At 35.0% G+C, this 14,792-nt stretch overlaps 1 protein-coding gene across 7 annotated transcripts in view; it reads left to right on the forward strand.

Moving 5' to 3' along the window:
• LOC124157679 (trichohyalin) overlaps positions 1–14,792 on the forward strand; it is a 443,734-nt gene that overhangs the window by 381,126 nt on the left and 47,816 nt on the right. For all 7 annotated transcript variants that reach the window (XM_046532611.1, XM_046532617.1, XM_046532614.1 and 4 more), the window contains 3 exons: positions 2,992–3,047; positions 10,111–10,278; positions 13,160–13,327. In XM_046532611.1, coding sequence (XP_046388567.1) covers positions 2,992–3,047; positions 10,111–10,278; positions 13,160–13,327 — 392 coding nt within the window. The remainder of the gene's footprint in view (positions 1–2,991; positions 3,048–10,110; positions 10,279–13,159; positions 13,328–14,792) is intronic.

A 14,792-nucleotide genomic window follows, 5' to 3' on the forward strand; every position in this document is an offset into this window, starting at 1 on the left:
CAAAGGAAAATTATTTTTTGTGCCTATAAACACTCCAATTATCTAGGTATGATAAAATATATCCTTTAGTTCCATTTTATTTTTTTATTTATTTTGAAATTGCCTATCTTTATATAGTCACAGTGAAAGTGAAGTTCTCATATCAATGAGGAAAAGAACATTTATTTCAATTGCAGATATTGTTTGGTTTTTTCGTTGCTAATGAGCATTAAATAAATAGCAAAAATTATACACTGGAAAAATCATTTCTGGAGATTCAGGTCCAAATTCCAGTAAAGGCTTGATTCTTCCTCTTCCAAATTTTTCAATTAATTTGCACTTGGGTGTGACTCCATAAAGGTATATTGTTGGATAGTAATCGGATATTTATAGTATAAGTATTTGTATTCTAGTATTCATGTCTTTGAATGGAGTAACAAACAAAATTAGAACAGGAGCTATTTTGCCTTCTCATGTCCATGTATTCTCACATACATTCTAGTAATTCAACCCTTTACATGATGCGATTTTGACTGTGGCTTCATACACTCATCAGATTGTGCAATAGCGTAGTTACCTTCATCAAAGAAAACGAAAGGCATTGATTGCGATTCATCACCCACCATTAGTGTATTCATAATATACAAATTATTTGGTTGTAGAAATCCCTGTTTAGATGAATATTAATGGTCAATTTTAACCTCATTTGAAAAAGGCCAGATTGGTGCCCATGCGATGCCACTTCACGTGATGTCACAGGGACCTAGATGCTATACGAGTAGTCAGGAGTTTTACATTGTCTGAGATTACCAATGCATGCATGTGGCACAAAGGTCAGGGAAACATATCTTAATAATCACTTATTAAAATTGCTTATGGTCGGAAAGTTTCCTTCATTTGATAGGGAATTCATAATGCTCTTTTAATCCAAGGGCTACCTGCTAGCAGCCTGCATCGTAGCGGCTCTCATAGCCTCGCACCAAGGTGACCTCACTCGACGGCAGCTGTAACCAGAATGACGTCACTCGGGCTTTTCTCAGCATTCATACTTAGCCGTTGCGTTTTTGTGGGCTCGGAAATTTTCACTTTTCATTTAATCACGAAAAATAGGTGTCGTCATTTAAAAATCTATAAGCGTGAAATGCGTACTCCAGGAGTTATAATCTTTAGATTTAGGCAATTTAAAAAAAAAGGAAACCACCCTAAAATGTGCTCTGAGTAAAACGGCCTTGAAAGACCTTATTTAAAAGGGGCAGAAAAACCTATGTATTTCTTTTTTGTGACTGCATGGGAAAAATGTTCCAGGTTGAATATGTGAGGTGGGTGACTAAAAGCCGGGGCCATTTGCATAACAGGAAGGGTAGTAAGAGAAGGTTGGATATGTTAATGAAAGTTTGGTGTTAATGAAAGTCGCTATGATGGTTTTATGTCTGACAACTGAAGAGCTGTGATGGAAGCAAAGCACACTCAGGCAGTGTGATCAGCCAGCCTCAGAAAAATCTCTCCCATTATCAGGAGTTGAATTCTGGCCCATGGGGTGGAAAGCCAACTAAAGTGGATTTTGCATAAAATTTGGGGGGAAGGGGGAAGGGTAATGACCTGGGCCTGGGTAGTATGGAATGTCTCATGGGAGAATAGGTGAATGAAGGCACGTAAAATCTTTTAAAGAGCTACACTCTACGGTAAATACACCTCAATCTTTTCTCAGGTTTGGGATATATAGACATGCATTTTTATGTACACTCCCTATACTCCTTTACAAGGATACAAATCCTATTAAACTAATGAAAATCATAAATTTTTTTATAAAATTTGGTGGGGTGGTCATGACCCCTGTGACCCCCAACCCACCAAATCCACCCCCGAAGCCAACAGTACCACTCCAACAACAACAACCACTCCAACCTTTACTTCAACTTTCTCAACTCCTCCTTGAAGATAGCCATCTATCCTTTGCTGGGTTTTCTCATTTTTCCTCCAATAAATAGTTCTTTTGGTTCTCCACTTGCATGGCAGGAGTAATTACATATATTTCTAAATTTGATACTTTTTATATGCCGGGCGAAACCTATAATATTGCCAGAATGTTAGAATGGATTCAATTCATATTTTTTACTGTTCTATACCTCAAGGAAGAAAAGATTGTGAATCTCACTTTCATTCAGGCTGGTTTAGTAAATCTGATTGCATAACCTTACTCCCTCAAAATTCAGTTTATGAGGTGTAAGGTGAGGTATAAGTGAGCTATTAATGAGATATTTCGTGATCAGTCGGATGCCCTGATTTGTCCCTTTGGATGCACCAAAAATTTGAATTATTCCTCTCACCATTTTAATGATAATTTCTTCATAAATCACTCCAAGCTGAATTTTACTGACAATCAGTAATTTAAGGAATTTTAACTACCAGCAGTTAATGCACTAATATTATTTGTTTTAACAGCCCATAGATTTCAATTAATGAAATCAACTGCAACTGACTTTTTTTATAAATATCACCTAACAATGGTAGGTAAATTCTATGGTTTAATAAAACAAAATGACATGCATCATAGAGGTATTTACCTGCACAACTTACCCTTGAATGTGTCTGGAGCACTTTTACAAAGTTCTTACTAGTCGATAGGTAGCCAGTATTAGTGTTAAGCTATTGGTGGTTAATCAAGAGGCCCTTTAGCTCCCAAACAGTCCCATGTATTCTTTATATTTTTGATCTGAGAGCAATTTGAATGGAAACCTCCAAACATGACCCTGATGTTTGAAACATAATTCTCATTTGGCTTATATCATTAGATATTGTTTATTTAAACCATAGTACTGCAATCCTATTCTGTAAGTTTTCATACAATGATTGGCTTTTTATATTTTAAGTCACCCTCTTTTTTCTAATCTGTATTTTTCTTCACCTCTCTTTTTCTGAATAAGTAGTGGCTGCTCTATGAATTTGGCTGGGCACTCAGTTGCCTCTGTTTTCTTTACACTTTCCTTCAATCTGTGTAATTCTTTTTTCTAGGTAAAGAAGAGGAGAGGCAAATGTTCCAGCAGATGCAAGCATTGGCTCAAAAACAGGTGGATAATGATTTTTTTCAACACTTCTAAATGGTTATATATTTAATATTATTCCCAAGTTCACTCATGCCCCTCTTCTTTTATGTCTAGTGGATGCCATTAACATTAAATAAGCATTTATCTTGAGTACTCCACGGCAAATTAGTAAAAAAATCATTTTAACACTAAATGTCAATAGGATATGACACGTATGGTGTAATTCCTGTATGTTATTATCTAATTAAATGTGTGTGAGTGTGTGTTTGTGTGTGTATGTGTTTTATTAGTCTTTATCACAAGTGTTGTTTCTTCAGCCTTGTTCATTGTGTACTTGAGTCAGCACAATTGGTTCCACGGCTCTCTTTTTAATAACTGGATGGACGTGTTTTATGTAAAAACTGTTGCACTTCACTTCAATGAATGATTTTATACATTAAAACGCCTGCAATTTGGTGGACTGCAAGAAGGGATGCATTGTAATGTGTTGAGACAATTGTACTTTTTCTTTTATTTACAATGTGCATAAAAAGGTCTTGATCAAGTGATAACATTTGTGGTGGCTCCTCCAGTAGATCTATCATTCAAACTTTCTTTCTTTCTTTCACTTGTCTTTTCTGCTTGGAAGCTATTTTTCGTGTGTGATTCTTTTGCTTTTGTTTTTGCCTTGTATATAAGAAGAGTGCACATTTACATCCACTCATTAATAACTTCAAAAGTTTTATTTACCATGGCTTCAATTATTTTACCTGAATAACCTGTTGCACCTGTCCTCCGGTGTCTTTGGCTTTGATTAGATTGGTTGTGAATGCCACGTCTAATATACCCCTAAAATTTGCATTTTCATTCATTCATCTCATCTTTGTAATCATATCACGATTAAACCCATGTTGCCCACTCAGTACTACTAGTAAAGTCGTTTATGGGCTGCAGATGAAAGTAATTTGTTCAGTAGATTTTCTGTAATTTAAGGATCTCTAGAAGCAAATATTTTAAATCAATCATTAGGATAACACAAACAGAGTCTTCATGTCTGGATCCTCTACATAAATATGTTGCTTTACGGTAGATTCTTCTACAAGATGGCAAAGTGGCATATTTCAGTTATGATCATGTTGCTCGCACCAATGTGAGCCATTTATTTTTTGATTCAGCTTTTTTATCAAAACTACCAATTTTGATCAATTTGCCAAATTGAGGTTGATGTCATATTTTTAAATGAATATTATTTTATACATTCTATTCAAGGGCTATAATGTTTTTGATGCTGCTCTACAACTTTTTCTCTTGAGAATGAACTTCGTGCTCATATAGGTGTGTGTGAGAGATAAACTAGAAGTACTAACATTAAGGTTTGTTTTAATCTCTTAATTTTTTTAAGTGGAATGGTTTCATTTCACAGCATCTACTTACTCATAGTATTTTAATTTTATGTTGTTTTGTATTTTTTAAGCATTCTAGTCTTTTTATTGCTATTGAATCTTTAATAATCATAGATTGAATTCACGCTAAAAGTAAAATAATACCATCACTAATATTGGGTTAGGTGTAGGTGTGTTATACTACCTATATTCTTAAGCTGTGTATGTATACAATTTGCTTTGATTTTAAATCTTTCTTAAAACATATTGTATACAGCGCTAGATAAGAATAGTGAATGATTTTTCCTTTGTTGTTTGCTGAATAAAATGTGAGTTTGTGTGTTTGCGTGGATTATGTGACTGTTAAAACTATTTAACCTTTTGCATTCAAATCTGTTTTATTGGCCATTTTTTTCAATGATTAAATTCCATAATGTTTAGCTTTTAACCTTTATATCTATTTTTGCCTGCTTATTATCTGTGCTCGAATGTTTTTTACAAAGCAATATTTTATTAGAATTCAGTTTTATTCATTCATACCGGTCAGTAAATCTGCACCTAACTATTTTCTTTAGTTGTGTGATTGTGTGTGAATGGATATAAGATTTTTTACTCAAATGCTGTCGTACACAGGATGATAACTTTAGTATTGCATTATAGAGCAACTAACCATCTCTATGACTAAAAATTAAAAGCTTCATAGTAAGTTTTGTGAGCTTAGTAGAGTATAAAATGATATTTATATATACATTTAAAAAGTAATATTGTTTGGATGTTAGTTGAAAGTATTTAAGTGGGTACATTGGGTGATTTTCATAGACATCTGACAGTTATTTTTTTGAATAATTTCACAATGTCCTTGTTTTTGATATGAATTTTAATTTAAGTGTTGTTAGTGCTATAGCTTCCAAAAGTATTTACTTCTTTACAGAGCTATTGATTATCTTAATTTTTATGAATCACTGTGGAAGGATCATTCTAAATCATGCCACTTTGCATTTGTTCTTAGTCTTCCATTTTTGCTAAGGAATTCATTCCATGTCATCCATTTGATTCACCATTTGCTTTGTCAGTCAACAGTATACTTGCTCATATCCTTGTGCCCTCCCCCTCCAACCCCCTCATAATGGTAGAGGATCCTAGGAGAGCATATATTTCCTTGAAGGTTTCATGTCATCTTGTGCATTCACGTCTTTCTTGGTAGAAATTATTTAAAAAAAGAACTATCGGCTCTGTCAAGAAGGAGAAATCACCCGACCGACGCAAGATCCTTGTCCAAAAATCCCCTAATTCCCTGTTGTGCAAACGTTCTGGTTACCCCCTTCTGTGATGCAGGAGTTAAAGGCCACCAATGAGACCCTTAGAACCCTGCAGGTGCAGTTAGAGAAAGCTTACCAAGCTCAGGGGGGTATGATGAGCGGCGTCTGCTCCCCGATCCCCTCCAACAGCACCTTAACAGCCATCCTGGAAACCAAAGACGCTCGCATCGCCACGCTGGAGAAGCAGGTGGATCTGTTGGAGAGGGAGCTAGATGCAATTCGAGAGGGGTCCTGGGGGAAGAGGCGGGGGGTCAGGGGTCAGCGGGGGAGGAGGGCTTACAGTATGTGCGAGATGATGGGCATGGACGATGGCTACTCCACGTTCATTGACGACCTGGGCGTCGAGGACCCAGACGATGAGGATGATGACGGGCTGTTTGGGGGGATGTTTGGGGATGGGATGGGCGTCAGCCCCACGTCCCTCCTCCCAATCCTACTGGCCGGACCCCCCGCCTCCTCTAGGGCTGCCCTGACGGCTGCTGCCGGCTCCTTGCCTAGAAACAGGTCGAACTTAAAGCGCCACGTAAGTTCCTCTCTGGAGCAGTGAATGTTATGTTTTGGGTGGGGAGAGGGATAATTCAACCCTTGGCAGTTGAGCCATTTCACTGAGCATATACCTCTCTTTCTCAAACTACTACGTGTACACTCCTTTTTTCTTTACTATGTCATCTCATCCTATCCGTATTGCAACTTAGTTGACTAGTATGCCCCAGATTGATACCCATGATTTCTATAGATTTTCCCATCCCCTTGAATTTTAGTAGATATACATTTTGTTCAATTATCGTGTGCCTATCCTGTCTGAACATCAACATATATATGTACTTTGTTACTTTTTTATTTTTTATCTTGTTTTACTTTGGAATTGTGAACAAATTTTAAATTGTGTAAATTCCATAGTACAAATATTTCGAAAAGACATTGAGAACCTATTTGAATGACATGATGAAAAAATAGTTGTTGTCGCCTTTAGTAAAAGTGGGTAATTTATTATAAATCCTTTCTTCACATTTCCTCCTAAAGTCTTTGAGCTTGAACCTTGAAAGGGTCAAATATGCTAAGGGTTGAAGAATTTTGAGAAAAAAATAATAACATGGTCTGTATCTCACCAAAATTGAGACCTATCTGGAAGAATATGCCATATGTGAGTGTTGATCAGTCTGCATAATCTAAGGCATAATATGAATGGGAAGTGTCTGCATTGAAGAGTGGAAAAGAACAAGCAGTTAGCATGAAAGAAATCTGTCCCTAAATTGTAAGGAATGGCACATATAGAAAGGCTATCTGTAGAAAGCCAAAGGAGAGCCCATTACATGTCTTCTGTTGCAATCTTTACACCTAACATGCACCTTGTACAAAAAGGCAGGTCTATACCAATTTTTTGTTATGGATCACTTCATTGTCGTATGTTGATTTGCTTGGCTGCATCAATCCAGAGGTTTCCAAGGTAGTACTTTGTTAGTGTTCAAATGACAAATATTTGTTCACTGACAGTTTGAAATGATGGAACATGATCATTCATTTCTCATCAGCCTCATAAATATCTCAATTTTTAATGAAAAATTTGTTAACCCTCAAGCTGCTAGGGGGTACCTTTATGCACCTTTGATATAAAACTGCCTTCAGTTTGTTAGCTGGATGGTTAGCTTGCTTAGTCGGTACTTATATGAGTATTTGGTACTTTTAATTGTGTTGCTTTTAAATGCAAACTGTATTATTTTCTGTCACTCACTCCCTGAATCTGTACCAAATCTTTGGGAAATGAGATTGGTGATTCATTAAATCGATTGCCATGATTTAAAAGAACTTACAGAAATGCATCGAATGGGCATAGAAGTCCTAGCCCAACATATATGGACTCCTCTGGCTGTGAAAGGGCTAATACTTACTTCTTCATGAAATTATGTACTTTTATTAAGCTTTTGAAGCAACATGACATAGTACCCTAGATCCTTAAAAATACCAAAATGTTCATTATAAGTTGTATGCACCAAGGATGATACTCAAAGTGAAAAAATCATTTGGTTTTAATCGGGGTTCAAACCGTAATCCCTCAATGGCTGGTCAGATATATTTTCGGCCGCACCATCAAGCTATAAATCAATCCGAAAACCTGATATGAAATTGGCCATGCAGAATTAATGGTATAATAGAGAATATACCATGTGACTGGCAATCGTTAGGTCCAGATTTGAATCCCAGTGTAATCAAATACTTTATTCATAGTGAGTTTTATGAATGGTGCATGTAACTTTGTACTCTTGCATATGACTGAGTTTTAAGTTATTTGTTTCATTCAGTACTTTGGTTAATGATTAGGGCAGGTGAAGAGTCATATCCACTTTCGTTAGAGTGACTGCATTCTTAATTTTGTTTGCCACATCTTTAGCTGTATTTAATAATCTTTTGGCCTCAGTTATTTTTGTTGTCCATTTGTACGTGTCAGAATAGGCAGTGGGTGCTTCTCCTTATCTGTTTATTGTTTTGGAAATCTCTGGAGGATCCTTCATTACCCCAAGTAGTTATGTGTTAAGTACCTCTCTGTCTTTCACTTTTATCTTTTGTCAATGCATTCACCATCTCTCCACTGACATGATATAATGTGAACATAAATTACTACCTAGTGTTACCCAGAACAGCCAAGATGCACTGCAGATTTCACGAAACAGCACAGTTTTATTTACTATCTTCCACATTTTTGCCATCCTCAGTAACGTATCATGCCTTTATTAGTGCTTCGATTTTATAATCCATCACAATGGGTTTAGTGCATGGTCTGCTTACATAGGTAGATGAATCCAACTAACAAGTAGCTCTTATTTCCTAAAGCTTGAGTGTGTATGAGTGTATGTGTGGGATTCAGGCATGGAGTTGATTTTATTATCATACTTGTGATTATATTTTTCTTCCTGCATGGTACTGTTTAGAGGAAAATAGTCAAGCCCCCCCCCCCACCATTTTATGCATCTGTGGACATGGGATAATATTTGGTTTTAGTCTAGATAACTTTATTCATACAATTTCAAGGAAACCTAGTCCGTACTCTATGTTCATAAAAAGCTTAGAATAAACACAGACTCATTTTTTTTATTAGCGTATCATATGATGAATCTGCCTTAAGACTAAGCTTTTGAATTTAAAAGATCAATAGCTTATTCTTCTATGAAACAGTTTGATCAGTGATGTTATTTTACTAGTCATTATTCAATGCTGGAAAGAAAGACTTGTTTAAAATCATAAGTAATTATTGCCAAGTGCTGATGTTATCTTAGGAATATTATCAATCTTATGAAAGAATTTCATAAGGATTGTGAATGCTGTTCAAGCAATGTTTTCTGAAATAGGTAAATGAGATATACATATTATTTTAAGGGAGTCATTAAGTACTGACTATGTTTCTATCTGTGTTTTCTTTTTAATAAATGCATGACCTGCAGTTAATGTTTACATTCACTGAAAACACTGCTCAAGACATGTAAATTACAACTTATTCTTTACATCAGTGAACAATTAAATAAACTCCCTATTATAAAAAAGGTTATATTGAATCAAGATGCATAGATAACTTTTCAGGAATTGCTCATTCCTAGAAACTTGGATAGCAAGTTATTGGTGTTCAGTTTTTGAATGGGAATATTCAAAATTATTATGTGAGTCATAAAATGTATATCGTAGAGTATTCCCACTGTAATGGAAGGTGTATTTTGAGCTCATCTCTTTGTTAAGCTGAATGAGCAATCCTTTTAACTGCTTTTTTTTGTAATGAAAGTTAAGGTAGCAACAGCACATTGACACATCAGTTGCACCTCATCTAATGTTCTCTCTCTCTTTCTCCATGCTCCATCCTGCTGGTGATGTGAAAATTTACCCCATTGGACTCACCATCTACACACTTATCAACCTATCAAAATATATTGAATGATTCCAACCAACCCTATGAATTGATAAATATCCCTGGGCATCCACAAAAAAATACTTCAAAACCCTCATTTCACTGGCTTAACCTTTGAATCCACCCTATATTCTTTTATGTTCTGCATGATTTGAATGGGTCTCACTGTCCTTATGCATGGGCAAACCTTTCCGTCCAAAAAAAAAATTGATGTACATAAAACTGTATTTGGGACATTTAAAAATTTTAAATGGTTAAATTTCCTTTTAAATTTATCAATCCACATCGTTTTCTAATCTATGAAATCACTCCCTCATAATTGAGAATTGTTCCCTTTTCCTGTATTAATAATATTTGTTGCTATCTCCGATATGTTCCCTACCCCCTCTTTTAATGTTCTTTTAATTCAATCCTTAATTTAACGTTTTTATTCACTTGGAAAAAATCATAATTAAAAAAAATCTTTTGAAAAAACATTGGTCAAAAATTAACACAAAAATAAATGTCACATCAAGTTGGAAGAATTCCGATCTGAAATACAACGAAGGGATCAGGAAATTTTGGCAATGAGTGCCAAAATGAAGACCCTGGAAGAGCAGCATCAAGATTATCAACGTCATATCGCTGTGCTGAAGGAGTCTTTGTGTGCGAAGGAGGAGCACTATAACATGTTACAGGCAGATGTAAGTGAAAATGAAATTTACTTCTTTTTTTAGTTCAACAGATTTCAAGTATATATGTATTGAAAATTATAATTAGATGGTGCATTGGATAAGAATTAATTATGCTTAACATTTTCTTCAAAATGCCCAAGAGGAGCTCATTTGGGTCAAAGTCAATTTGGGTGCATGGAGCTCGAGCCAGTGGCAAAATTAGGAGAAGTGGATCACAGGGGTCACGGGGTTCCCCCTTAAATTTTATTTTTCACATTTTCTGTTGTATGAAACATTGATATTATTGTATAATGATTTTAAACTTAAAGTTGGCTGTTTTTCTTCTCCATTATCAATCTTCACTAATGTCTAAAATTGTTTGATTTTATCTGTTGTTCAGATTAAAAATGAAATTTTATTCTCCTATATTCGTAACAAATGGGTATTAAAACATTTACACAGGAGAACATGCCTCACTCCCTGGGGGCAATTCCATACACAGGTCATGACCACCCTCCAAATTTGATACTAAATCCAACCCTGGCTCAAGCTACTCTTGGATCTGGGGTTGACTGCTTCTGTAACCCAGTATTTTGCTGTTTTTTCTTGGCCTACTCATTTCCTGGATAGATTGCCATGTTATTGTTTTCAACATGTCTACTTTTGCTGGCAGAAGCCATTGTATACTGTAACCTGTGTATAATTAATTTGATCTGTCCAAGATAATGTTGACTTTGTTATAAGATGATTCGGCATACAGATTCATGTTGCAATTTGTGTTGTAGCAGGATGGGCAAAGAGTATCTGTATATTGAAGACATAAATCATAAATATAGCCGCAATATAGACTCCTACTGGGAAATATTTGCAAGGACGAGAAATTTTTCATCAGAAAAAAATAAAGCATGTCCACATCATATAAAGCCAGTGGCGCCGACTCCATGGGGCCTGAGGGGGCCCGAGCCCCCTCAATAATTCAAGAAAATAATTAAGTTATATTATGCTTTGTGAAATCACATAAATATATTTGATATTTTTATTTCCCATGTTTGACGATAGTTACCTTTTAAAATAAATTCAACAATGTGTGTTGAAACAAATAATTATATGGTTAAGCAGGTTAACTGAATCAAGTGGTGTGAATCATGGTAGTGTTTCGGTGCTGCGACACACTTTGAATTTAATCTCTTCCCGGGACAAGACCTCCGATATGGGCCCCCCCAATATTTTTTATAAGTCGGTGCCCCTGTATATAAAGCCCCCTGTATGATTGACTGACTCACTTGGTGATGGATACCAATTCCCATTCACTTTCAGATCTGGAAAGCCGAAATTTTCTGTGGACTTGAGGGACCAATATTGATTTGGAGGAAAATTCTGAAAAACCCTAGCTTTCTTTACTTTCACCCAAAAAAAATTGGAAATGATTGGAATTATGGTTTTTCTGAGCACACCTCTGGTCGAGGGCCTCCAAAGCCTGGGGTTAGCACTCAATCTAAAATTTGCTGATTATATGAATAGGATGATGATCACTGCATTGATTTTTTTGCTGCATTGGATTTGACATAGATACCCCAAATGTTGAATAAAATTTTCTTACATTTTTTTCCCTATAAATAAATAAATAGGTAGAATAGAAAAAATCAGTGTAAAAAGTGGCTTATCGATGGAATAAAATAAAAATATTATGTAATAGCCTGATGTAAAGGAAAGGCTTAGTTTTCTAGTCTTCAAATGATTGACGTGTTTCTTATGGCGACATTTTTAAAAACCTCTCGTAGTGTGGTCAGTACCTACACCCCAGAGTTTCAAGTTACCAGCCACCACTGAACAAACAAAAAAAGGCAGAATATCGCTTCATGCTGTGGACATGACCAATTAAAATAATTAGGATTATGTTATGGAATTTTTCCTTTATTTTCCTCATTTTGGGTGGGGGTGAGGAGTTGAGCCAGCACTGTTGGCCCTCCTGGATACCCTTTCTACATATTCCCCTGCTTTCAAGTAAATACTGTTTATGTTTGCATTTTCTCAATCACTGATTTTTTAGGCTTCAAGAAGATCTATTTTCAAGCAAAATAGAAATATGTAATGTATTTCATATTTTTTATTTTTGTTCTAGAATGAAATATATGTGATAATCATTAAAATTTTCGACAATTTTAGTATAAAATTACATATTTTATAATTCTGGAATTGAAGAAAACACAATTTTATCCATACTTTTATTCTGCATCTGCAGAAGTATCTTAAAGCAAGGGACTAAAGCCATTTGCTGAATAGTCACTTTTAATCATGGCTTACATGGATAATAAATAGGAAAATTACTGAAATGGGAAATATCTTTCTTGAAAAAGGATTTGTTTCTTTGAAAATTGGGGCTCATTCTTGCTCTGCACTCAAAAGTAAGGCTTCCTCAAATCATTATAAATTTTCAGAATTTCTTTGTCCTAACTCTCAATGAAACTTGAATCCAGAACACCAATTCGTTCATGGTATTGCATACATACCAGAGGAAAATCCCCCCCCCCCTCCACTCCAAAAATGGTGATCTTAATGACCTTTGGGCCCAGGCAACTAGCAATTTTTTTAGAAACACCAGGTTTCAAAGAGATGTTCACATCAAAAAAACAGTGAGCCTTAATTTCGACTTCACTACCAACTTTCTCTTAGGAGTATTACACCCAATAAATTTCTCATTGTGACGTATAGGGAGTGGCCGAAAACATATTTGCTTAAATTTTTTATTGAGTGAAGTGATGATGATATTTAAAATCCCGCTGTGAGGGCCTTCATTCTTTGTTTGTATTTATAAATTGAATGTCTTTGGCATGATGAAATTCCATGATTCATAAGCCGTATTCATCTATCTAATTTTCACTGACAATTTCCTTTTCACAATTTGGTATAGGTGGAGGAGCTCAGACAACGCCTTGAAGAAAAGAACCGTCACATTGAGAAAAAGACACAGGCTGCACTGCAAGCTCAGCAAGAGCGTAATCGGCTTAATGGTGAGGTGACTGAGCTCCGAGACCACATGGACATAAAAGATCGCAAGATTAATGTGCTTCAGAGGAAGGTATGAAAATACAGTTCTTTTGTTGAGCATTGAATTAGAGGATTCATGTTTGCTTACCTATTTGGTCACTTTTTATTTTGTTGCAACATATTCTGTGTGATTTGGGCATTTATTATAGTTTATACCAAGAGATATCCTTGTGAGCTTTTTGTGTATCTGATTGACTTCAATTTTATTTCATCATATCATTTCTAGTTCTAACTGAGGTTTACTGTAATGATTTAGGAATTTTTGTTATCCTTTCCAAATTGTGAAAAAAAACTCATTAGCCAAGATTAGCCCTCATTTCATGGATGTCTCCATACTTCTTTTTAATAATGTTTGAGTGATTATTCCAGTCATGTATTGAACATTTAGATGTCAGCAATCATATAAGCTGGCATTAATACCTTTTTGCCCTTTACCTTTTTTGACATGACTTATCTCCCCTCAGCTAATTATGAATATGATACATAATGAGTGCTATCAAAAGTAGTGTTGAACAGCTTACATGAATACTAAAGCTAAACGAAAGAGAGGTGATGGATAATGCTGAAGTTTAGTTCAATGTTTTTTTTCTCATTTTACGTTAATTTTTCTATTGATCCATGTTCTGAATGAGTTCAATTGGATTCTTCTATAATGAGAAAGTTCTTTCACTATAGTTCTCCTTGAGAAAATTTAAGATTTTTGCTATCCTTTCATGCTAAAAAAAACCTTAGCTATGCATCATAACAGTTTTCATTAAAAGTAGATTTGTCTTGTGAATATTTCCTCAGATATCATCAAAGGAATGAGCAACATTCGAGGATATCGGCAAAATTAAAATATTTCATGAATGAGAGCATCCTGCTAATTGTCAGCATTATGTTCACCTCTCTCCATGAAGTTTTTAATTTATTATTGAAAACACTTTTATTTAGAATTACATACATGGAGACATTAAAATTTGTATATTTGAAAGGAAATTCAGCATATTTTTTTTGTAATGATGCATGAATTAAATAAAGGGTTGAACTCTTTAGTTACTGTACATTTTATTTTAGAGGCTCTAATACATTTTTTAATTTCAAATTAATTGAGTTTCATTAAGAGAAACTTTTTTGTTACTTGTTTATTGGAGATTTTGGTTCTTAAAAGAATTATGTACTATATACATACATGTAGCGATGATTTGTTTAATTTCAGTGTCTTATGGTGAATTTTCATTGGCATTTTAAACAACTTCCATCTCTCATAGATTTTCCAGACTGCATTGTGTCTCTTAATTGGTGATAATGTGAAATACATGCTTTTATCTGTTTTCATAATTTGTTTACAGTGCATTTGGTTATTCTTTCAGGAGTAATTGTTGCTGTCATTATTGTCTTTTTTTCTCTTCGGCTTGTTTATTAATTTTCATGCTATGCACACTGCTATAGTCTGTATCGTATGTAGCTGCAATGTCTTTGATATCATGTATAATTTTTTTGTCCTTATTTCTGTA

This window comes from Ischnura elegans, chromosome 4, assembly GCF_921293095.1.
Source record: "Ischnura elegans chromosome 4, ioIscEleg1.1, whole genome shotgun sequence".
Lineage (NCBI taxonomy): Eukaryota > Metazoa > Arthropoda > Insecta > Odonata > Coenagrionidae > Ischnura > Ischnura elegans.